The sequence below is a fragment of the Paramormyrops kingsleyae genome, chromosome 10, assembly GCF_048594095.1.
Source record: "Paramormyrops kingsleyae isolate MSU_618 chromosome 10, PKINGS_0.4, whole genome shotgun sequence".
Taxonomy (NCBI): Eukaryota; Metazoa; Chordata; class Actinopteri; order Osteoglossiformes; family Mormyridae; genus Paramormyrops; species Paramormyrops kingsleyae.
Window position 1 is genome coordinate 35,639,240 of NC_132806.1, and position 25,180 is coordinate 35,664,419.

The 25,180-nt window shown below is 44.5% G+C and overlaps 1 protein-coding gene across 3 annotated transcripts in view; it reads left to right on the forward strand.

The window, feature by feature from the left end:
• LOC111848930 (teneurin-2-like) overlaps positions 1–12,153 on the forward strand; it is a 57,277-nt gene extending 45,124 nt beyond the window's left edge. For 2 of the 3 annotated variants that reach the window (XM_023821318.2, XM_072717762.1), the window contains exons 16-25: positions 939–959; positions 1,204–1,433; positions 2,665–2,819; positions 3,338–4,227; positions 4,792–4,967; positions 6,070–6,305; positions 7,280–7,576; positions 7,730–9,347; positions 9,691–9,821; positions 9,992–12,153. In XM_023821318.2, coding sequence (XP_023677086.1) covers positions 939–959; positions 1,204–1,433; positions 2,665–2,819; positions 3,338–4,227; positions 4,792–4,967; positions 6,070–6,305; positions 7,280–7,576; positions 7,730–9,347; positions 9,691–9,821; positions 9,992–10,729 — 4,492 coding nt within the window. In that variant the 3' untranslated portion in view covers positions 10,730–12,153. The remainder of the gene's footprint in view (positions 1–938; positions 960–1,203; positions 1,434–2,664; positions 2,820–3,337; positions 4,228–4,791; positions 4,968–6,069; positions 6,306–7,279; positions 7,577–7,729; positions 9,348–9,690; positions 9,822–9,991) is intronic. The other variant, XM_023821319.2, reaches the window with a different exon arrangement.
• Positions 12,154–25,180: the final 13,027 nt, after the last annotated feature.

Here is a 25,180-nt window from a genome sequence, read left to right on the forward strand (position 1 = left end):
AAGCCGGTAATGCTTTGTCCAGTACAGGCTGTGTTCAGTGTGCTCCCAGTAAGCCGGTAATGCTTTGTCCAGTACAGACTGTGGTCAGTGCGCCCCCAGTAAGCCGGTAATGCTTTGTCCAGTACAGGCTGTGTTCAGTGTGCCCCCAGTAAGCCGGTAATGCTTTGTCCAGTACAGGCTGTGGTCAGTGTGCCCCCAGTAAGCCGGTAATGCTTTGTCCAGTACAGGCTGTGGTCAGTGTGCCCCCAGTAAGCCGGTAATGCTTTGTCCAGTACAGGCTGTGGTCAGTGTGCTCCCAGTAAGCCGGTAATGCTTTGTCCAGTACAGGCTGTGGTCAGTGTGCCCCCAGTAAGCCGGTAATGCTTTGTCCAGTACAGGCTGTGGTCAGTGTGCTCCCAGTAAGCCGGTAATGCTTTGTCCAGTACAGGCTGTGGTCAGTGTGCCCCCAGTAAGCCGGTAATGCTTTGTCCAGTACAGGCTGTGGTCAGTGTGCTCCCAGTAAGCCGGTAATGCTTTGTCCAGTACAGGCTGTGGTCAGTGTGCTCCCAGTAAGCCGGTAATGCTTTGTCCAGTACAGGCTGTGGTCAGTGTGCCCCCAGTAAGCCGGTAATGCTTTGTCCAGTACAGGCTGTGGTCAGTGTGCTCCCAGTAAGCCGGTAATGCTTTGTCCAGTACAGGCTTTGGTCATAGTCCTCCCAGTAAGATGGTAATCCTTTGTCCAGTACAGGCTGTGGTCACAGTCCTCCCAGTAAGCCGGTAATGCTTTGTCCAGTACAAGCTGGACCTACCACCCATGGAATGTCCCATTATCCCTGGCTAATGTAATACAGGAAACTATCTAGCCTCTATGTCACTTTCCTGTCTGCTTGTCACTTTCCCGTCTGCTTGTCACTTTACTGACATCTCTTTGTTTATTATCCTTCTTTTTTCCCTACAAGAAACAAAGACTTTCGGCACAGGTAAGACCCCCCCACTCCTGCAGCGGCTGCATGTTCTGTGACAGTCCCATCTGAATTGCATGTTGCCCCAGTCTTGAATTCTCCCCCATCACATTTTAGCTCTTCTACTGCAATGGAGTACAGACATATTGCATCAATCTGCCAGTAGTGGAGCTAGACTCGCTCAGTGGAGCTGTAAACACAAGTGTGTGATGCAGAAACAGTGATTCTGAGCCAGGGAACCTGGTGTGCCTCTTCTCCGCAGCAACAACCCCACGCACAAGTACTTTCTGGCGGTGGACCCAGTGACTGGTGCCCTGTACATTTCTGACACAAACTCACGGCGGATCTACCGCGCACGCTCACTAAGCGGTGGCCGGCTGCTGTCGGACAATGCTGAGGTAGTGGCGGGGACCGGGGAGCAGTGCCTACCCTTCGATGAGCGCTGTGGTGATGGGGGCAAGGCTGTGGAAGCTACCCTCATGAGCCCAAAGGGTGAGCTATGGCTGGGGTGTCGTGTTCTGGGAAGGGAGGAGGCATGCTTCAGGGCGGGGCTTAACTGGCTTTTGGAGCGAGACTCTTGGCTTGGTATTGGGGCATCCTGCTGGATTGGGAAGTAAGGCTCAGCTTCTAGCTGGATCTTCTTCTTTCCATTCCTTCCTAGTTGTGCTGTATTTTGATCATTTCTTCCAGAAAAATCATGGTAGTATGGGGGACGTACGACGGCACCCTGCCTGGGTTGGTTCAGACATTCACCTTCTCACGTGACATGTCTTTGTTTTGAAGGCAACACCCAGATTGCTCTGTAAAACTCTTCCATAGACGGTCAGGCCTCACAATCAAAGAGAACATTCAACCCTTAAGCTGTTAATTAATTTGCTGGCTGGCTGTGGGGAATCAAAGTGTCTGGTGTCAGTTGGAGCTTTCTTTGTTTTATCTCTCCTTCTCTGGGAAGAGACAGTAAGTAATGAGAGCAGCCCTCAGCAGGTGCTGTGGGTGGAGTCAACAGCAGCGAAGCCTCGCCTGTCTGTGCAGTCGATTGGGAGACTTGCTTTGCACTCTCATAAACCAAGTGTCCCAGGCAAAATTCCAATGGTAACCTAGTGTTATTCAGCCCATGTGTTTTATTTGTTCTTTGCATTCAAGTAAATTAACAAACAAGTGAAATATTTTGAGAAACAAGAGCAGGACAAAACTGGGTGAGAGGAGGAAAACAGAATAATTAGCCAGCTGATCGAGTCATGGCCTGGAAAAGTGTCTTCCGATCTGACACCAAACTGTCAAGGCTGTCATTGTCAAATTTATTCCCTCCGATGCGGCATTTTTCCTGAACAAGGAGGAGCTGCCCTGTCAGATTGAAGACAACTCACTCCAAAGTTCCTGATGGGTTTGCAAAGTCAAGCACAAGTCAGCCAACTTCCATCTCATGTGGCTCACCTAGCCTGAGCATTCTCCTCGGGGAGCATGTCTGCGAACATCTCTTGTGTCTCTCTGAAGTGGTTTCTCTCTGATGCCAATCTGAGGCTACAAGTTGACTCTGAGTTTATGACTAGTGGTGGGGGGGGGGGGGGGGGGGGGGGCGCTGACATCCTTGTTTGCCAGCTAGCCGTTATCATAGATCAGCAGCTAGGAAGGACACACAGTTAGCTTTGCAGGAGATGATGAACGGGTCGATCAATGAGTATTGTGAGTCTTGCCTACTGACTAGCTGATCTCTCCTTTACAGGGATCGCTGTAGATAAGAACGGCATGATGTTCTTTGTAGACGCCACTATGATCCGCAAGGTGGACCAGAATGGCATCATCTCCACGCTGCTAGGTGCCAACGACCTTACCGCTGTGCGACCACTCAGCTGCGACACCAGCATGGATGTCAGCCAGGTTAGGCACCAGAGATTTTTGGGATATCCTGCTTTCTCGCCACATCAGATCGATTGTAATGACAAGGACCAGCTATAGAGTGACATGAGGTGCTCCGGGCAGGCAGCTCACCCAGTCCAGACCAAGGTTTAGTAACTGTACCTGTGCAACTTCTAGAAGATCTGATATCAGGGATTACAGACACAGCTAGTGATGTAGGCCGGGGTGTCTATGAGTCTATAGAGAGGGCTATAAGCACCCCTCCTAGATATCTGCGGTCAGAGATCCTTCTTTGCCTTCAAAGAATACTCCCTCTCCTGCCTGCTGCTGTGTTACGCTGTGTGCAAAACATGTCCTTCACCTTCCCAGGCTGCCTGATCTGAGGAATGTCCACTCCTTAGATTGTCCTTCTTTGATGTAAGATGTATCAGATACTCATGACTGACAGCTGGTGGTTTCCTGGTTTAAAATACCCCAGCAAGGAAGAAAGTATAAACTTGAAAGCCAGCATAACAGCTGCTCTTTGGTCCCATCTCCAGGTTCGTCTTGAGTGGCCTACCGACCTGGCAGTGAATCCCATGGACAACTCGCTGTACGTGTTGGAGAATAACATCATCCTTCGCATCACAGAGAACCACCAAGTGAGCATAATCGCGGGCAGACCCATGCACTGCCAGGTGCCCGGCATCGACTACTCCCTCAGCAAGCTGGCCATCCACTCAGCACTGGAGAGCGCCACAGCCATCGGCATCTCACACACAGGCGTGCTTTACATTGCTGAGACGGATGAGAAGAAGATCAACCGCATCCGGCAGGTCAGCACCAATGGCGAGATCTCTTTGCTCGCTGGGGCAGCCTCGGAGTGTGACTGTAAGAACGACGTCAACTGCAACTGCTTCGCAGGAGACGATGGCTATGCCACTGACGCTAGCCTCAACACACCCACATCGCTGGCCGTGTCACCCGACGGCACACTCTTCATTGCCGACCTCAACAACATCCGCATCCGGGCCATTCGTGGTAACCGGCCAGGCCCCACACTGATTGGGCAGTATGAGGTGGCCTCACCGCAGGAGCAGGAGCTGTACATCTTCAGTGAGGAGGGGCAACACCAACAGACCATTAGTTTAGTCACTGGGGAGCCACTCTACAACTTCTCCTATGGGTCCGATGGAGAGCTGGCCACCGTCATTGACAACTGCAACAACACTCTACGTATTCGGCGGGAGGGGGCGGGGCAGGGGGGCAGTGGACTCCTGAGGCTCGTTCTGCTGCCAGACAACCAGGTGGTGACACTGGGCCTGGACCCATCTGGTAGCCTTCGTTCCATTTCTGCTTTCAACCAGGAGGTGGCGCTGTTGGGTTATGATGGTAACACCGGTCTCTTGACCACCAAGGCTGATGAGACAGGCTGGACTACTTTCTATGAGTAAGTATGTGTTTGGTATGTAGACTAATAGTGAGCATGCTGAACATTCTCCATTGTTTTCTCAAAGGGAAATTAAAAACAATGAAAGCTTTACTGCTTGTCTAATGTAAACATATTCCATTAGTCGACAATGCTAAGCACCATGTGGTTGTTATGGCTGTTTATGCATGTAAACATGGGTCAAAGATCTGCCTCAAACAATTCTAACAGCCCAAAGGCAGAGAGAGAGAGTGAAATGCAGACTGCAGCTTGTAATACTATCTTAATTCCTGCTCTTGGATTGTATAAATATGGAGCTCAGGCATGGTTAGGATCTTTTAACTGCATTTGCAGTTCACTCCCTCCACCTAGTGTCTTCACTTGCACACTGCAGCCTCTGCACAGCTTTCTTAAAAAGGACTGCATAAAGTTCTGTGAATCTTGCAGTCGTGACACAATTGCAGTGCCCTTGAACACAGCACGATGCTTGCTGGAAGGCACCTGCGTACTTATTGAATAAGTCCCAGTGAGGGTCACTTCTGATTGCAAGTAAGGGGAATATTTTTGTATCTCTGCCTCCTGTAGATACGACAGTGAGGGCCGCTTGACCAACGTCACCTACCCAACGGGCACGGTCACCAGCCTGCACCGAGAGATTGAGCGCTCTATCAACATCGACATTGAAAGTTCCAACCGAGATGATGATGTCACTGTCATTACAAACCTGTCATCTGTGGAAGCGTCCTACACCGTAGTCCAAGGTAAGTCTTAACAAAGAAAGACATATGAATGTTGTTTAAAGTACTGAAGGTTATACAGAATTACTTAATATGCATACACACAACTTGTACTCTTGCATTTTCCAGATCATGGGGTTCTGTGTGTACAAGTTAGGTACACAATCAAAAACATCAGTGCTGGATCCTTATCCCTGTGTCTGTGTGTGAGTGTGTGTGTGTGTGTGTGTGGGCATGCATGCATGCATCAAGTCTCTGCCTCTACCCCCATATGTGCTCCTGTGATGAATGTTGTTGTGGTAAAATTCATTACCTGCCATTCAGTAAATTCTAATCTGTGTCTCCTTGTACCACGTTTGCCCAGACACCACAGCTTATTCTGCCAGTTTTATGGACAGAAAATGCAGAATGATTGTATCCCCTCCTCCCCCACTGACCCTCAGGATGGTGTGACAGAAATAATAAATTCTGAGTTCCATGTGTCTGTAACTTAACAGAGTTACTTAGCAGAGTAAAAAGTTTTGAGATTTATTTGAAATTCCACCCAAGGGGCTAGTAGAGGGGAAGAGCTATTTGGCTATGTTAAACTGATCTAATTCTGTAATTCCATGCAGCCCCCCATGCAATAAATCTGTTCTTAAAAGCTTGCAAAGCTTATTCCTTGTGCTATAGGAGAATAATTTTATAAAAAAAAAAACACCTGAGCATCCTTCTAAAATCACTAAGTTATCTGAGAATGCACTCTGTCTTGACTGAAATGTACCGAAAATTTGACTACAAATTTGCTTTATAGAAGGATTCCAGTTTATAACGGGTTTCTTTTGAAAGCCGCATTTGATCTTGTTACTCGGTGTAAATGAAATAAAAGGCATCCGGTGAGTTTTCTCCAAGACAAGTGCATGTATTGGGTTTGTTACCTGAAAAGGCACTCCTGCACTGGGCTGTTAGAGCAGCTGAGAGGATCCGTGGAAGATAAAGCTGATTTCCTTTTGCCTCAGGCGTAGTGAGATGAAGCATTTATTATTGTGACTGGACTTTAAAAATGAGGCAGCGCACAATTGTTCTGACTTCCTTTACATTTCCCCTTCCTTCCCTCTCTCCTGTGAACCCCCATTATTCCCCACAGATCAAGTGAGGAACAGCTTCCAGCTGTGTAACAATGGCACCCTGCGGGTGATGTACGCTAACGGAATGGGTATTAGCTTCCATACTGAACCACACATATTAGCTGGGTCCGTCAGCCCCACAGTCGGTCGCCGCAACATCACCCTGCCCACAGATAATGGGCTTAATTCCATCGAATGGCGACTGCGCAAAGAGCAGACTAAGGGCAAGGTCACTGTCTTCGGCAGGAAGCTGAGGGTGAGCGCAGCTGATGCCATATCGCCTTCCCTGTATCAGCTCAGCAGTGTTTCCCCTACCATTATATTCGGGGGGCGCCCCCCCCCCCCCAATGGCACCTCCCGCCCCCCCAATGGCACCTCCTGCCCCCCCTTGAAGGTCAAGTTAATTTTATTTTCTATATAGCGCCAGATCACAACAGAAGTCATTTAAGGCTACCTTTTCTATAGAACATTGTCCTTTTATTAAACAAATTAAATAGCCTTATGTTATTTATCTTATTTACACAACAGCTTGTCATTTTTGTCTCTACACGGTCGTGCGTTTACCATTCTCCTCCGCTCTCTGTATCGCGCATGGCGGAGTTCCGCCCCGATGCGCGCGCACAGACACGTGCGCACACACACAGGTGAGCACACTCCCACTAGCGGACAGAGAGCTCGTGTCGGAAAATATGTCGCGTCAACCACCTGAAAAGCAGACAGAGAGCAGGGTGGTGAAGATGGCAACACTCGCTCTCCTGCAAGTATCAGCCAGAGTTTCTGGGATTTTCTGCTTTATCACTATTTTAACCAATCAGCTATCACTTTTAAAGCCTAACAGTTAATGTATTTGTCGATCAAGACAAACATCCGCAACAGGCTGCAAGGAGACCATCTTGCAGCCTGCATGCGGATCTCAATAAATGGGCCAGACATTTCTCACTTCCCATATCAAGAGGCTCTAGAAATGTTCTTCCAGAAGCCCAGAAAGATACACTGCAGTGACAAAAGCTGCACACTTTGTGGATAATTGTCATAAAAATAAATGTTCTGATGTTTAGTTCAGTTGTTATATTGACTGTTGTCATGAACACAAATCCTGTCGGCGTCCGTCTGCCCCCCCCCAACCTGTGAACCTAGGGGAAACACTGCGCAGGTTTCTTGTTGCTGTGGTCATCCACGTATTTTAATAAATGCTGGTATTTTGTGATCTGCCTCTTCCCTCTGCTTTAGGCACATGGCAGGAACCTTCTATCTATTGACTTTGACCGAAACACCCGGACAGAAAAGATATACGATGACCACCGCAAGTTTACATTGCGCATCATGTATGATACCCAAGGACGTCCAGCTATGTGGCTGCCCAGCAGCAGCTTGGCTGTGGTCAACGTGTCTTATTCCAGCACCGGGCAGCTCGTCGGCCTGCAACGGGGCAGCATGAGTGAGAGGACAGAATTCGACCCCTACGGACGCATCCTGTCGCGTTCTTTTGTCGACGGCAAGGTTTGGAGCTACAGCTACCTGGACAAGGTGAGTAGCCAATCAATTGCGTGAATCCCCAGACTATAACCCTGAATATCGTGAATTAGTAACGTGGTCAGAAATCAACATGCCATCATTTCTCACATAGTATGGCAATGAAGACAATGACAGTAGTGCTGATGTGTCTTTTTCTTTTCGCAGTCCATGGTTCTGCTGTTGCAGAGTCAGAGACAATACGTCTTTGAGTTTGACACCTCTGGGCGTGTTACAGCTGTCACCATGCCCAGTGTTGCGCGTCACACCATGTCCACCCACGTGTCCATTGGATACATCCGCAATACGTACAGCCCACCTGAGAGCAATGCCTCGGTCATCCACGACTTCAGCGAGGACGGCCACCCTCAGGCCACATTCTTCCTGGGCACCGGTAGGCGGGTCCTCTACAAGTATGGCAAGTTAGCTAAACTGTCAGAGGTCCTGTATGATAGCACGGCTGTTACATTTGGCTATGACGAGACCACTGGCGTCCTGAAAATGGTCAACCTGCAGAGTGGCAGCTTTTCATGCACCATACGCTACCGCAAGATGGGCCCACTTGTAGACAAGCAGATCTACCGCTTCTCCGAGGAAGGCATGGTCAACGCCCGCTTTGACTACACCTACCATGACAACAGCTTCCGTATTGCCAGCATGAAGCCTGTCATTAGTGAGACACCACTGCCCGTTGATCTCTATCGCTATGATGAGATATCTGGCAAAGTCGAGCACTTTGGAAAGTTTGGTGTCATATACTATGACATCAACCAGATCATCACCACAGCCGTGATGACCCTCAGCAAGCACTTTGACACCCACGGGCGCATCAAGGAGGTGCAGTACGAGATCTTCCGCTCCCTCATGTACTGGATGACAGTGCAGTATGACAGCATGGGACGCGTCATCAAGCGAGAACTGAAAATTGGGCCATACGCCAACACCACACAGTACCGCTACGAGTATGATGGCGATGGGCAGCTAAGTGGCGTCAAGGTGAATGACTGGTCCGCCTGGCGCTACAGTTATGACTTGAATGGCAACCTGCACCTGCTCAATCCAGGTAACAGTGCCCGCCTACTGCCATTGCGCTATGACCTCCGCGATCGAATAACCCGGCTGGGCGATGTGCAGTACCGCCTTGACGAGGATGGGATCCTGAGCCAGCGTGGCTCCGATGTCTTTGAGTACAACTCCAAAGGTCTGCTGTTGCGGGCCTATAGTCGGACGCCTGGAGGCTGGAGTGTGCAGTACCATTATGATGGATTGGGCCGACGGGTCTCCAGCAAGACAAGCCTGGGCCAACACCTGCAGTTCTTTTATGCTGACCTGAACAACCCGGCCCGTGTCACCCATGTGTTCAACCACTCCAGCTCGGAGATCACTTCGCTGTACTATGACCTGCAGGGCCATCTGTTCGCCATGGAGGTGAGCAGTGGGGAGGAGTACTACATCGCCTCGGACAACACCGGCACACCCCTCGCCGTCTTCAGCAGCAACGGGCAGATGATTAAGCAACTGCAGTACACAGCATACGGCGAGATTTACCATGACTCCAACCCTGAGTTTCAGTTGGTGGTTGGCTTTCACGGAGGACTGTATGACCCTCTCACCAAGCTAGTGCACTTCACCCAGCGTGACTATGACGTCCTTGCGGGCAGGTGGACCACCCCTGACTACTCACTTTGGCAGAAGATTGGCAAGGACCCAGCCCCCTTCAACTTGTACATGTTTAAGAACAACAATCCCCTCAGTGATATGCTGGACATCAAAAATTATGTCACAGGTACGGAGAGTGTTAAAGGGGAGAATTTGCTTTATTTAAAAGGATGGTGAGCTTAGTTATATCCTCAAGCTATAGGTGCTCCTAAATTGTGGTACAACAGAGACACACCATTGTAGTCTATCTTGGGAGATTAACAATATTTGCAAGATATTTTACTTCTATATATAATGGGTCATAAACTCATTAGCCATCTAAAATGTTTTTTATTAATCTAGAAATCCTTTGAAGTCTTTTATAGTTCTAAAAGTTGTATGAGCTTTTCTGTATATATCACGTGGGCTCTCGGTCATAGACGAGTGGGCAGATGGCAGCTATCTTAATCTTCTACCCTTCTCTCTTCCAGATGTTAAGAGCTGGTTGGTGATGTTTGGCTTCCAGCTCAGCAACATCATCCCAGGCTTCCCCAAACAGACTGTGTATTTTGTGGAGCCACCCTACGAACTGCTTGCCACCCAGGACTGTGAGAATGGGCAGGTGAGTTCCTATAGCAACAAAGAGGATGCTACTGATCCCATGGCAACACTCACCTTGCAGACACACACACTGTCACCAAAATGCAGGGCACATGTACAATAGGCATCTCATCCCTGGTATAAGTATCCCCGTCACTGGCACCCTAATGATCTTCTACCATGTCCATGCAGCTGATTACAGGCGTGCAGCAGGCTACAGAGCGACACAACCAGGCCTTCATGGCCCTGGAGGGGCGGTTGCTCAACAAAGGTCGTCGGACCAAGCAGGATAAGCCCGGGTACTGGTTTGGGACCAACACCCCCATCATCGGGAGGGGCGTGATGTTATCCATGAAGGAGGGCCGCGTGGTGACCGCCGTGTCGGGTATGGCCAGCGAGGACAGCCGCAAGGTGGCCCTGGTGCTGAACAATGCCATGTACCTGGAGGGAACGCATTACACACAGGATGGGCGCGACTGCCACTTCTTCGTCAAGGTGGGTTCCGCAGACGGGGACCTGCAGGCGCTGGGGCTGACTAACGGGCGCAAGATGCTGGAGAGTGGGGTGAACGTGACGGTCAGCGGGCGATCACGACGTGGGGCCACCGTGGAGTTCCGCGCCGCCTCACTCTTGCTGAGCGTGCGCTATGCCCTGGGTGCCGATGTGCTGGATGAGGAGCGGACACGGCTACTGGAACTCGCTCACCAGAGGGCGCTTTGGGGTGCCTGGGCACGGGAGCAGCAGCGCGTGCGGGATGGCAAAGAGGGCAGCCGGCTGTGGACTGACGGGGAGCGGCAGCAGCTTCTCAGCACGGGGAAGGTGCAGGGCTACGACGGGTACTATGTGCTGGCCGTTGAGCAGTACCCCGAGCTGGCGGACAGCAGCACCAACATCCAATTCCTGAGACAGAATGAAATGGGCAGGAGGTAACAGACCACAGCATCCCAAAGACTCTCCTCTCCCCTTCTCGCTGCCCCTTCTTTCTCCAGCTTTCCTCTCCTACGGAGAATAAAAGAACAAATGGGATAACACTCTGAATGCTGCAGGGACATTTCAAATAACGAAAACAATTATATTTAAATGGTAACTGCCACAGGCAAAAAAAAATCAGGACCAGGAAACCAAGATAAACAAAGTTGTTCTTGCTTCAAAAAAGCATCCCCTTTTTAAAAAAGAATATTTTCACCCATATTTTTTGGGTTGTGTAGTTAAGAGGACATGAAAAGGTGTTAAGAGGTGGTGAGACCCAGCACCGATCGCAGGACCTACTGGGACAGGGAGCGGGCTGTCATGATCTCGGGGTTAGAACAAACAGTCACACTGTCTCAGGCATCATGTCCAACAGAATCGAGCCGTAATTCAGGAGGCTCTATGAACATTTACCAACTTTGAACTCCTTTACAAGAAAAGAAAAAAAAAAAATCACGAAATATGTTTTTAAAAAGTAAACAGAAAAAAAACCACCATGGCTATATTTGCGGCAAATAACGTCTTACATTGTTTTATTTAAGAATGGAAAAAAAGTTCTACATTGTGTCAGCAACACAGATGTTCAGGGTGTAGCTTAGATGCGGTAGTTTTGTACGTTCCCGTTGCAGTAGAATCGTAAGACTTTCACCAGGGCACTCTGTATAGGATGGTCAGTAAAAAAACACTCTCACAGAATAAAGAAAATTAGTATCTAAATTATTTTTTATTTTTGTGCTTTTTTAATTTATTCCTTTTTTCTTAGAACTATATGACAATCATGAAAGTGTCACTAGTTTTATTGAAGACAAATGAGCATTGATGAGTTAAGTTATTTTACTTTTGTAAAATATGTAATAATTGTTCATTAAGTTTTTTATATTCATTTTAATTTGCTTCTGAGCAAATTATAGTCACGGACAAAAAATTATGTAAAGTGTTTTAAAATGGTTTATACTTTAAATAAAGTCTTTAAAACTGTGAAAACTGTTTTTCAAAATATATCTGTATGTACAGTGTATAGATCGACCTTTATGCAGCACAGTAGAATATTGTTGAAATATCAAGTTTTATATTTCTAACAGAAAGTGGCTTGTTATGTGCAGACATATAGCTGGCATTACTGCTCTAGGATTTTGTGACACTCGGATATCTCAGTTCTCAACTACCCACACTTCATTATCTTTTACTGCTTGTTTAACATTTGTCTTGGTTTTAGTTTTACCCAGAATTGCTGTTGTAGGACCCTACTGCACAGAAAGGGGTTCCTGACTTGAAATGAGCCTCTATATGGATGTCATGACCTACCAGATGAGTACTGAGAAGTTGTTCTTACACTTACTTGGTTGGTTCCTCTGAAACCTTATAAATAAACAAAAATTGATAAACGTTTGTTTACTTAATGTGGTCATGTGATTTGGGGCAGTGGGGATGTTCTGTGCAGGTTGGTACTCTTCTCGATCAAATACCGTCATCATCTTCAGTATTGTTGGTTACTTCTGTCAAGGGGTACAGCATGATCCCTGTGTGAATGGTCCCTAGTATTGTTTTTCCCTGGTAGCAATTTGGAGTTTTTAAAATGTACTTCCATCATTTAAAAAAAAAAAATGTTTTAAAGCAGCTTCAAGATTATATTGCTCAGGGACGGTACGCGCCACATCCTGTCTCCACCACTCAGTCATTTCCACAAAGGTGCATTATCTGCTTTCAAAAGGTGATTTCACAGTCCTAAAGCTACCCCCATTCAACCCAGAAAATGACTGAATCTGGAGAGCATTTAATACAAAATAGTGCAGTGTTTCAATATTTATAAAAATATTTCAAAACCAATTTCAGTGTAAATTTGTCCTGCTGTAATAAATGAGAAATATATACTTGCTGAATATAAGGTTGCCAGAATTTTCTGCCCACCGTGACTGCATAACTGAATATCTCAACGACATCAGGGCAATTAAATGTCATTTCATATGGCAGAGGAAAAGAGAATATAGTACTCTTTCTGAACCAATAACATATCTGCAATGGAAAAAATACTGCTTAGAGTCATGCATACTAAAATATGGCCTCACAAAAATATATCCAGGTAGATGGAAATAAATACTATAAATCTTAACTGATTGATACAGTGCAATTTAGCATATTTGTAATAAATGGTTCAGCTGCATTTCACATCACTTTAAGTTCAGTCCTGCAACACACACAGCTGGACAGCAGGTGGCATAGCAGCAAAGGAACTTCGCTCCATAACTGCAGGAGCTGTAGCAAAGGGTAGACTGTGATACATAAACTAGCATATTGGCTAAGGGTTAAGGCAATGTTTCTCAAGCCAGTGGTTAGAGACCCCCAGACAATCCACGTTTGCTCTCTCCCAGCCAACACACTAGCAGCAGGCATTCTGGATTGGCTGCTTGCTTGGTTCAGGTGTGAGAGTTGTGCCTAACCATCCAATTGCTCAGTTCAGTCGATACTCTCAGACTGAGAATGCATTTACATGATCTATATCCCATTTTCATCCTGAATGTGGAAATTGATATCAATGTCAACAATTATCGAGTTTTTCAACCATTAATGAATTACCTTCATTTTTCAAACTAGTATTTACCATTAACTCTCACCCTTTTAAATGCCAATTAGATTTAAAAAAAAAAAAGCATATATGTAAAGTAAAATCATGGTAAAAGCATAGATTGTAAAACATTAAGTAAACAAATCGTATTTAAATGGTTTTTGAATCTCATATACAAAAACACACTCAAACACCAGATGTAAAACTGCAATGTTTAATTTTAGCCACGAGGGGGAGCCAAGACTTCTGCTGTTTGAAGAGAAAAGAGGAAGATGGACTCCATTACTGGAAATCTGCAGCTCCTCAGCACCAGCCATCAACAAGAAGCCGTTATAAGCTAGCAGATTGACACCTCAGAGCATGCCTGAAGCAAGCTGAACTTTTTGCATGAAAGAGCTGTCTGTTAAAGACCCCAGTTCTATATCCGGCCTGGGTAGCTGGTTGTGGGGCACCAGAGGCATTGGGTCTTACATCTGCACTATTAATACTCACTAGGAGTGGAGGGTTAGGTTTCAGTATGCTGAAAACCCAGAATGACCAGTTCAGCTAGACCACCATGTAGGTATGTGTTAGGACACACCGAGGAAGCCGGTAAAACAATTAGTCTTTTGAGAAAGATCAATACAGAAAAACAGAAGTTTAAAATATATAAAAGTTAAAGCAGTGACCTTCTGTTGGCACATGGGTTCAAACACACTTTCACACAACTCCAGCCAAAGTATGTTTGGTGGGGACCATGTCACTGTCCCAGTCACCAATATGTGGAGTATGTATGGGCATGAGGCGGCAAAGGCACACTCAAAGCAAAGAGATCCATCGCTAAGGCAGGAATGAACATACAGCAGGGCACAGGTTTAAGAACCGCAGACGTGAAGTGGTCCTGGCCCTCGGAGTACACAACTTCTGTTCAAGCTTGACTCGTGACATCGGGGAGTATCAGCCCAGTAATGCAATACCAAGGTCCTTTGACAAGTGCAAATAAAAATGTGCTCTGGAAACAGACGCATTAAGCACAGAAACTCAAACACACACTCACACTCACACCAAAGTGGTGATTTCGCAGCAGATCATGAAGGCAACCTTCAACATATATGGACATTAATACAAGTACTCTGAAACAAAGGCAGTTTCTGATGAGGAAGTCCAGCATAAACACCAAAATAAATAATTTAAGACTCATTTCTCAGTTTTACAAATAATTTATTCTTTGTGAAACTCTCACATTGAGCACAGGCAAACTATTTCCATTTACAGTTTAAGTTATACAGCATGTAATTTAATAAAGTTGCTCTCTAGGAATGTATTTAAAAAGAAGAGTTCCTGTTTAAAACATTTACTTAACAGAAGAAAAAAATCATTTAGGAAAAGCAATTAATTTAATATATTCTGAGAGGTGTGACTTTAAATCAAAGTCCAAGCAGCCCCCACTGCCTTCATGCAGAACAGAGACATTCAGGACTTTTCCGTGAGTTAGCAGTTACAGGGGCTGGGGATCGAGTAGACGGACTGTCATCTGGGGATACAGGTGGCCATGAAGAGGGAGGGAAAAGCCTACCATGGTATTTTCCTCAGAGCCAGAAGGCTGAGAGTGGTTTGTGGCATTTTTTGGAGTGTGGGGATTAGGTTAGCATGTCCCACAGGCAGCAGCAACAGAGGGCCGTCCAGCAGGCAGTCAGGCAGGTGTCCGCCGTGTCATCTCGCCTTCGCTCTTCCACGACGTACACTGAGACGGACAGAGACCAAGAGAGGCGTCAGTGCTGATTTTACACCTGCCCCCAGTACGGTTTGACGGGTCACCAATGGCTCACTTCCCAGAAAAAAGCCACTAAGTCAGCTCCACAGAAAGGCAGAGTTACAGACCTGGGGGTGGGGAGGAAGGTGCCATGTTCTCTCATTACATTAAGTCACAGACATTTTTGTTCGTTATCAAAAGGTACACATGAACATGGAAAATAAACCCACTTCAGACAATGCTTTCCTCACAACAAGTCACTGGAAATACCTGGTCACGTGGCTCTGTTGCCTGGAAACCACAAAACCTCACCCCAGGTCTGGGAGGAGGGGGGCTGGGTGTTATTCTGTTGTTATGGCTGACAAAGTCTAGCCTTGTCACACAGTATGAGCTAGGCTTGGTGAATGTTTAAACTTATGAGCAGAAGGGCAGGTGGTGTACTGTGACTGTCACCATTACCTGTAGGAACACTGGCCGACCAGGTAGCATCGCCTAGCTAGGCGTGCCGGGAACACTGGCCGACCAGGTAGCATCGCCTAGCTAGGCGTGCCGGGAACACTAGCCGACCAGGTAGCGTCGCCTAGCTAGGCGTGCCGGGAACACTGGCCGACCAGGTAGCGTCGCCTAGCTAGGCGTGCCGGGAACACTGGTCGACCAGGTAGCGTCGCCTAGCTAGGCGTGCCGGGAACACTGGTCGACCAGGTAGCGTCGCCTAGCTAGGCGTGCCGGGAACACTGGTCGACCAGGTAGCGTCGCCTAGCTAGGCGTGCCGGGAACACTGGCCGACCAGGTAGCGTCGCCTAGCTAGGCGTGCCGGGAACACTGGCCGACCAGGTAGCGTCGCCTAGCTAGGCGTGCCGGGAACACTGGCCGACCAGGTAGTGTCGCTTAGCTTCATTATAATAAATCCCCAGGGCAGGGGAAACACGATTTAAGTTTTATTTGAAATACAGTTTAGTTTTAGTCTTCAGGGTGTTGATTAAAGGTAATATAAAAAATAAATTTATAATCTTAAGTTTTAGTAATTTTATTACTAGGAATCATGTGTCTGGTTTTTAGAGAAAGTAATTACTTTAGCTAAATAGTATTAAAGACTAACGTAAAGTATTTGACATGCTTTATTTCAGCATGTTTTGTATGCAGTATTCATAGTTTGTTTAGTTATAGCTTATAATTTTATAAATTGTGCACTTATTTTATTTCAGTCTAGGAAAAATGTTTTCTTGTAGTTCTAGTTATAGTTTTTGTTAAGGATAATAAGCCTGTCATGTGCTAAAAGTCTATAGCTGCCAGCGAGTTCCAAGCAAAGACTCCTTCCCAGAAGTGCCGCTCCCTAAATAGAGGACACGGTTTCTACAGAGAATGGCCTGTATCGCATTACAAAGTCATAGTGCATAAGGGATACAGTGCAAAACGTGTGGGAAGCATAACAGCAGGTCAGGTGAAAAGCAAAGGGAAGCTGGGCACACTGGGGGGAGGGAGGGGATCCAAAACAAATCATTGAAGCAGTTTACCTCTTATTAATGGTGAAATGGCCGAATTCAAACGACCCATTATCTGGCATTTCACTCAAATGCACCATACATTTACATATGCAGTTTGAACATTTGATAACAGCCTAGCCCATCACAAACTCTGGTGATGACCAATTGCGGGACTAAAGTTCAAAGCCCATCAGACTTCAAATACAGGTTTGGGTCAGTTTCATAGTTGAATATTCCTTTCTCTACACGAAAGCAGAGAGAGTATATAAAACCAGAACTTCCCACATTCACAGGCTATCACTGCACAATTTAAAAAGTTTTAAAATTTAAGAAACTTCTAGACTGTACTGTGAATATAACTGGATGATCTAATTCTGAGAACCTGTTTCATTTTATTACATCACCATGACAGTATCTAAATCCATTCTGGGTACTAAACGTTGGCACATTGCACGGGGGGACTGGTTGCCAATTACAGGCCGACAAGTTTTTCAAGCAGCAAAACTATCCAGTTACCCCTTTACCGGTCAGCCATAAGACTGATACAAAAATGCCTCAGGAGCTCCAGGTAAACGAAACCACAAGCTTCACTCTCAGCTGAATAAATATATATACAGCAGAGAGCGAAGCATGGGGTCCAAGCATTCCAATGTAAATTGGTGCTTAATTTGCCTTTTTTCACATTTCGTAAATTGAACTAACACAAAAATACACATGAAGAAACAGCTTGCTTCTGGTTCTCATGGGATGTTTAGATCTTGCAGGGTTCTTATCACATGATCAATAATTAATGTCTCAGTTGATGGGATAATCAGTCTATACCAGAGCTCTCTGGGAAATGCAGTATTAGAGAGGCTCTCAAGCCTACAAAAACAGTGATGGCAAAATGCAAAGCAGGGCAGCACAATATTGAAAAATGTCAAGAAACATTGTGATTTTTTGCAAAAAATTGTGATGTATAAAGCAAAAAAGAGTAGTTAAAAATTTCCCCAAAATAAACTATAGCCAAATAGAACTTATCTACCAAGTCCATAAATATTTCCATACCACAAAAGGCAAATTGCTTTTAGTGACCATGTGAATGCTTTTCTCCTCCTCACTCATTTTGTTAAAATTTTTCTCAAATGCTAGAAGTGATTTTAACAGTAAAAGATTAAAATGATTAATTATGGCTCAGAGTTCATGCAGAGCTCATGCATGGCAGGGGAGTTGCTAGAATTTATGGACCCATTCTGCCCACGTTTTACATATAATTTTATGTATTCAAGGGCCCCTGACAAATGCTGCTACCCCTGAATCTGTCAGGGTATCCACACCCCTCCAACCCCTCTGATTGGTAGTAAGCTCTAAACTGTTGTTTTAACATACACTAGATAGTCTTGAAAAGGAACAATCAAGCAAAGCCTGCTAAGTTGTTTCCCTTGTTCCCCTGTTTACCCTTCTTCCTTTCATATCTCTATGTAATCATGGGAGTAGTTCAAATCATCCCAAAACAAAAAGGTATTTTTACATCGTTCAATGGCATAGTACATAGGCACTAGTGCTATGCACGAGCACCTGAAAAGAAAACACACAGGCACTATTTTGGATGATGGACCACCAGAGCAGACAAAACCATATCTATTCATGTTTATTAAATGAAGTATGGAGAGCTTTCTCTTTTGTACTTGCACATGCAGCTTCTAAACAGTCATTCCGTGGTGTTATCATAAACTAAAAGGAAAACTGCTACTAAATAAAATTTGTAAAGTGAAATAAAAAGTGAAAAATTATACTTAGAAAACAAAACTGTTTCAGACTTTAATCAGTAAAAAGTAGAGCCCCATCACGACGTCTTTTTACCTAGTTTAACCTTTAACCACAATAACTTAAGATTGTGGTTGCTAAGCTGTCCCTGTCTTCACCGCCGCTGATAGCTGATTTACAAAATCAGTAGCATGGGGTGCTCTGCTAAACGAATTTATAAGCATAAGGATACACAGAATTTATACAGATTACTAACTTTTGGGCGTCACAATACGCATCTCATTAATATTTTTAGGCGTACTGCTAATCGAATTGTGGGCGAAAATAATGTCTGCACAGTGCCAAAAAGACGGCACCCATTATCTAAAGCCCTTCAATAACAACAGTTTGTTTATTTTATTTTGAGAAAAACAAACTAAATGGTCTATTTAATTTTCTGGAGGAAGATCGTTTAGATTAAAAATCGACCAAAATCAGTAAAATAGTTGAGAGATAAATCCATAGAATAATTGTTATTAGTGGCAGCCCTAAATATTTTAGCAAAACAATCACTATACCTCATGTGCTCGTGGACAGTATGAAAAAAAGTATTATTTAAACCCAGCTATTGCAAGGTGAGAATTGCACGTGCAGTGCTTCCGCTGGTAACATTTTTCCTTGGCAACATGCCACGCCAAGATCTTTACCACCACAAGAAAAATACATCAATCCAACCAATAAATAATTCAATCCAACGCTTTGGTGACTCACTCAGGAAGTCCAGTTCACACCCGCAACACCTGTGCACACATTATGGAATACAACTGGTTAGCAGTACTAACTAACTTTCTGACATGGCTCCAGTGTGAATGCAAAACCGTAACCGATTACCATGTTCACTACATTGATATCAGTTGGGAATACAAGACACCTGTCCCACAACAAACACGCTAAGTTTGATAGAGTCACATATACAGATAACTGCACTGCACAAGGCTTAGGCTGAGTCACATATACAGATAACTGCACTGCACAAGGCTTAGGCTGAGTCACATACACAGATAACTGCACTGCACAAGGCTTAGGCTGAGTGAGATACACAGATAAGCCATGTGCAGTGCAGTTAGGTTTTATCACTTTATCGAGGGAAGCACTGGAGATGGGCAAACTGTTGAAGACAACTTAGCAATCACGAAAAATGCTTGCCTATAGGAAATTCAAATGATGTTGTTTGTTTACTTCCATAGAGGGGGGGAACATTTAAAAAACCGTCTGGGCTGCATTTTTTCCCATTAATATCCCCCTCAGTCACACTGCCACCATGCCAAACCTCTTTATCCACAGGACATACTGATGTGCATAACACATGATGTCGATATTAATATTACACATCACCAAGTCCTACTCCATCCACCCAAAACCCTTAAATCAGAAAAGACTAACTTGGAGATTAGTTATGGAAAATGTGAGTTTTGTATCAAGCAAAACCACAAGTTTGATTTGCCTTACTTGCATATCCTGTGATGTAATTACTATGCATGTGCACAATGCGATGATGATGCGGAAACGATACATTGTTCAGCCCTAATGCAAACTGCAAATACCTTCCCCAGATATCTTGCACAAAAGTACCTGTCACATAATCAATGGCGAATTAATAGGCATTTCCCCCAGACAGACCTTAGCAAAGAGGACCTCTGGCTTCTGACCAAAGAAATGAGTATCAGACTTGTCCAATAAATCTGCTTGTATTGCTATTCCAATCAATCAATTGAGGATATTGTGAAAATGCGCTCATTAAAAACTCATTTAGTGTACGGATTTTGTCTGAAAGGTTTCATTTATTGCTTTAACCATGTATTTAAAAAAAAAAAAGATCTTTTTATGTGCCCATAAAAAGATTATAACCCAGTAAAAACTACTGAAATACAGGCACAGAACAAAAAGCCTTAAGAACAACACTAGACAGTGGGGAAATTCAAATGGTACCTTGTAGATTTGTTGAGCTGAGAGCTCCCAGAGGAAAGAGTAGTAATAGGTCCAGCGTGGTTTACAGCATACGTCAACTGCAAAACAGCTGCATCAATGAAGTAGCCAGCTTTGGCCAACCTATCCTTCTTGCAGTTTGCAGATCTTTTCATACATGGCTTCATAGTAGGAAGCTTCATTCTTCTAGTTCTCAAAGTAGAACAAATCCAACACGAGGCCTCTTTTTGAAGCAAATCTACAGAGATGCACACAGTCCTGCCTATCAGAACAAAGCAGGTCCTTTTCCATATTTCAAAGCAACTAAATTGTGCTGTTATTGGAAATCATGTGCTCTCTTGCGACAAATCAGGCACCACTTTGGAGCACAGCCAGCCAGGTAGGTCACCGTAGATATCAGGCAAGCTGTAAAAGCCAGAGCAGCCCCAAACTGCACAGTGACAGCTTATGTTAGGCAGGAAACGGAGAGAATCCCACAGCCCAAATTCTTTAAGAAGATGCTCATCCATGTGAGAGGGGCAACCCTTACATCGTTTTATTTCCCCATAATGTTCCCTGTTAAGAGCATTATTTTTTTAGTTTATCATCTTATAGACAGATGGCTACCGCCCCCCCCCCCCCCCCAATTTCTTTGTGTACGTAATGGTGCTTTCAAAAAAACAAAATAAAATATAAAATAAAAAAACTCTATACTAATGGTAATTTAATAAACATGTATAGCCAACACAGTGGTTTTGCCTATTTTGGTGGTCCATCATCCAGAAGAGCACCTGTGCATTTTCTCTTCAGGTGCTCATGCATAGTGCGGGGGTCAATGTGGCATGCCATCCAAACTTTGCACAGCGCACACACCACCTTTTTGTTTTGTGCTAATTATGTGAGTAGCACAAATTATGTAGTGATATTGAAAACGACAAAGCGTTTTAGAAAACGTTACGGTGCATCGATTTAAAGCATCAATGTTATCAATTACGTCAAGTATCACGTCATTGATTGCCCTAATACAGTTACAATTATCAACACTCCATGGTGAAAAAGCAGGTAAAAATTCCCTCTCTCTACTCACCTGTGTTTTTTGGGGGCTCGCCACAAACAGGTGGGGGAACATTCTGCCAACCATATGGGCCCTGGGGGGGAACAGGGTATCCCTGGTATCCTGGCTGCCCGGGTGCAGGGTAGGGCCCTCCTGGGCCAGGTGGATAGTTGGGGTAGCCGGGGTTCTGCATAGGATAGCTGGGGTTCTGCATAGGGTAGCCAGGGTTGGGTGGCCCCATGTTGGCAGGGTACCCTGGAGCAGTTGGACCCGGGTACGGGGGGGGCTGTTCAAAATTCATTTAGACACAGCAGTGGCACCTGTCGCAAGAAAAAGGAGAGACTGAGCACCACAGCTCAGACACACCACACTCTCAGTCACTGTCATCTCACATTTGCATCTGTAATAGGAGCAAGCTTCAGCAACAGGAAATTGGCCTGTCAAAGTAAATATTGGCTAAAAGCTTCTCTCCTCTCATATAATACATGCATCAGATACACACTTCAACCAAAGCCTGCAAACCTCACACTGTCCATCACTGGAGTCCCTATAAGCCAGTAACACAGTGGACCATTTGAGGAAACAGATGAGGTGGGGCTCCGGCAGTGTCCTTAGCAAACATGCAGGTAAAAGGGCAAGACAGCATTTCAGGCACATTTCATTTCAAGCATTCGATAAGATAAGCACATATTCTGTACACAGAAAATGACAGATCATCATAAGAGTTGCCTGGCAGTGAATAAGTAAACATACCTTTAAACCTTTAAAAAACAGGCAAGGCGTCAGCTACCCTTTCGTGATAAAACCAGAGAACCAGAGGAGACATACTCGCGTTAAGAGATAACCATAACATATCAAACAAACAGTCTTAAAGACTAGGGAGAGAGTGCCCTTCCAATTTTTCAACTAGCTAGCTGACAATCAACAAAAAGCCCAACTTTGTCCCTCATCATACTTCAACATGAATGTGACTTTTTTATCCTTCCTGAAATGTTCATTATACCTGTTGTGGGTAGAGGGGCGACCATATAGAACAGAAAACCAAGTGTGTACGCAAATGTTTTGCTCGTCATCTAAGGCCCAGGTGATTATTCTACATGCACCATATAAATCGCAAATACATCAGGCGATCCTTCCTTGATTGACATGTCAACACACCAGCTATCACTGAGCATTCTGGGATTTGTAGTGCCAGTGATGCACTCGCTACGTATCAGCAGCCCGGTTCTGATAGACACAAGATATTTTTGTGTGAGCTGGATACATCTGTACCACGAGCCAGATGCAACACCCCTGACCAAGATAGATAGCAATAAATCTTCTCTAAAATATCTCTTTTTTCGGTTTTGGGGTGAACTGCCCCTTTAACAGTCCGCCTAACATACTATATTTTAAGCTAATCGTATTTTAATGTTTTTGTTTTGAAAATCATCTACTTTCGATTTCTATTTAAGGTTCACCGAATCAACTGCATTTCCCCAGGGTCATATCCACATACTGTTACCTATTAAACAATGATGCCAAAGCCAGCTTGGGAACACACCCACAGTGACTTGTTACTGATACATCATTTACACAACAGGACACCAGACATTCTGGGGGCTTTGGAGGAGAGGCAGTGAGTCACAGGGTGTCTCCCCGCATCAGACTGTCATATGCTGCTACGGCTAAATCCTGCCAACCATTCACTAGCAACTAGGGCTGAATGATTTATCGATTTCAAAATGGAAATCACGATTTTAAACAACACAATTAGCAAATTGCAAAGGCTGCGATTTAGGATATGGATTAAACAGCATGGCTGACCCAGGGTTAAATACTGTTGTGAGAATAGTTTGACGCACAAGAAGGACGGCACAAATTTGTAAGTCATTCTCACTAATCAGAAGTGCAGTGCTCCTCACACACCTGTCATGCTCACCAAACAGAAGTGGTCCAAGGTGACTGCATATATACCCACAAACAGCAAACATGTGAAACCCAAGGAAAATGTATTCGCAAGTGAATTACCTACCACTGAACCACTGACTACCCCCACTGTACTAGTCACTTCTGTCCACTAGTGCAACCACAAGTGCACTTTTCATTTGCACTTCTGTATAGATAAAATGATTTCAGTACACGCTGCTACATCCTTTAACATACAACATATTTATAAAAAAAAAATTAAATTTTTTTAAAAAAAAGTTATGCTGCTCAACGTTCTCATGCTGTTACGCCCTCCAAATGCTCCACGGATCGCCCTGGGTATGGGTCGTATGTGCATGTTGTTTCTTTAATGATCCCTCAGTGTTTATCTGTTTACACTGTTGGTCTTGTAAGAATGGTATTTCATTCTTGATTATACGAAAGTGCATGATAAAATGACAAAAGGAGATCAATAAGATCTTAGTCTTTTCTATTTCATGGTCAGATTGTTTACAGAAAGGTCATATTATTTATGGCGTGATAATGATGACAGAATTCTGTGGTTGATTAAAACAGATTTGCATACTTGTAATTTAGTTTTGCACACCCACGCAGCAAAGTTTGCAAAAAACAAGTGTGCAAAACTTTTTTTGTAGTCACAGATTTGCAAATATACATTTGCACATATTTTCAGGGCCATGTTACAAATCGGGATTACAAGCGCAAACAGGGTATGTAGATTGCGTCCTGTCCAAAAGGAGTGTGAATGGAGCAGAATTTTGATAGCGAGGCGAATCCAGCCAATAATACCCAAAACAAAAGTCAATCGATTTTTGACTGGCTGTGATGGGTTTCAGGCACAGAGATCCCACCCACTCCCTGCTCAATGTCTGGCAGTTGAAGGTTTGCAAAACTTTGGGAACGACAAAACTGCCAGAAATCCCAGCATTCAGAGAACATGTATATTGATTTTGTGCACTTGTAATGCTAATTCATAGTTGTATATTGAGTTTATCGCAATTGTGATTTTTCTGACAGACACTGCGATTAACTATTCTCCCAAAATCCTTCAGTCCTACTAGTAACTAGGCTTGTCACGATAGTGAAATTTCAAATTCGATACTGATACTAAGGATGGTGCTCGATACTCGATACTATTTTTGATACTACAGGGGGAGAAAAAAAAAACCAAACAAACACAGGAAGTCAGAACACCACTAAAAAAAAGATACAAACAATACAATGAAAAAATAAACCTAATAAACAGAAAAGGCCATTAACATTATAAAATAAATTAAATATTTTTAACAGTGTAGACAGGGATCTGGTCCATACGAATGTACTTGGCAACAGCCCTGTTGAGCTTTTGTGCCTCTGGTGATTTTACACTGTATTTCCGCTGTTGTTCAAACAGTGCGGGTAGGGTGGGTTGTGTTTGTGGCTGTTTAGGTCTGGCTGCTGGTCCCCTTCTCTCAGCCTCAGCCTGGGACTATAAGACATACATAATGATTGTCAGAAAGTTTTATAGGCTTGGCACCATGGCCAAAAATAAAGAAATAAGTAAATGAACGAATAAATAAATGAAAGAAATGTATTTTAATGTTTTTGAGCCAAACTAAAAAAAAAAAAGCACTCCTCGCTTTGCATGGCACAGCAGTGAAAATATATGCGCATTGTGCAATTAGATGATTGTAAAATGCGGAGAGAGAAGCGAAGACAGCCACTCTTATAGTTAACTTACTTCAACAGTATTGCTTGACAATGGCACTTAAAATATTCATATTTTCATATTCATATGTTTGAACAACAACTTTACTCTCCTCTCGAAACTCCGCGTATAATTCGGAGTGATGGTCTTTCAAATGCTTCGCTAAATTTGTCGTGCTGCTCGTTTTGGTTGCGACAACTTTGAAGCACTTCTTGCAAATGGGCTTGTCCACATCTTTTGGTTTTCCCTGTTCATCTGGTTCATATGTGAAAT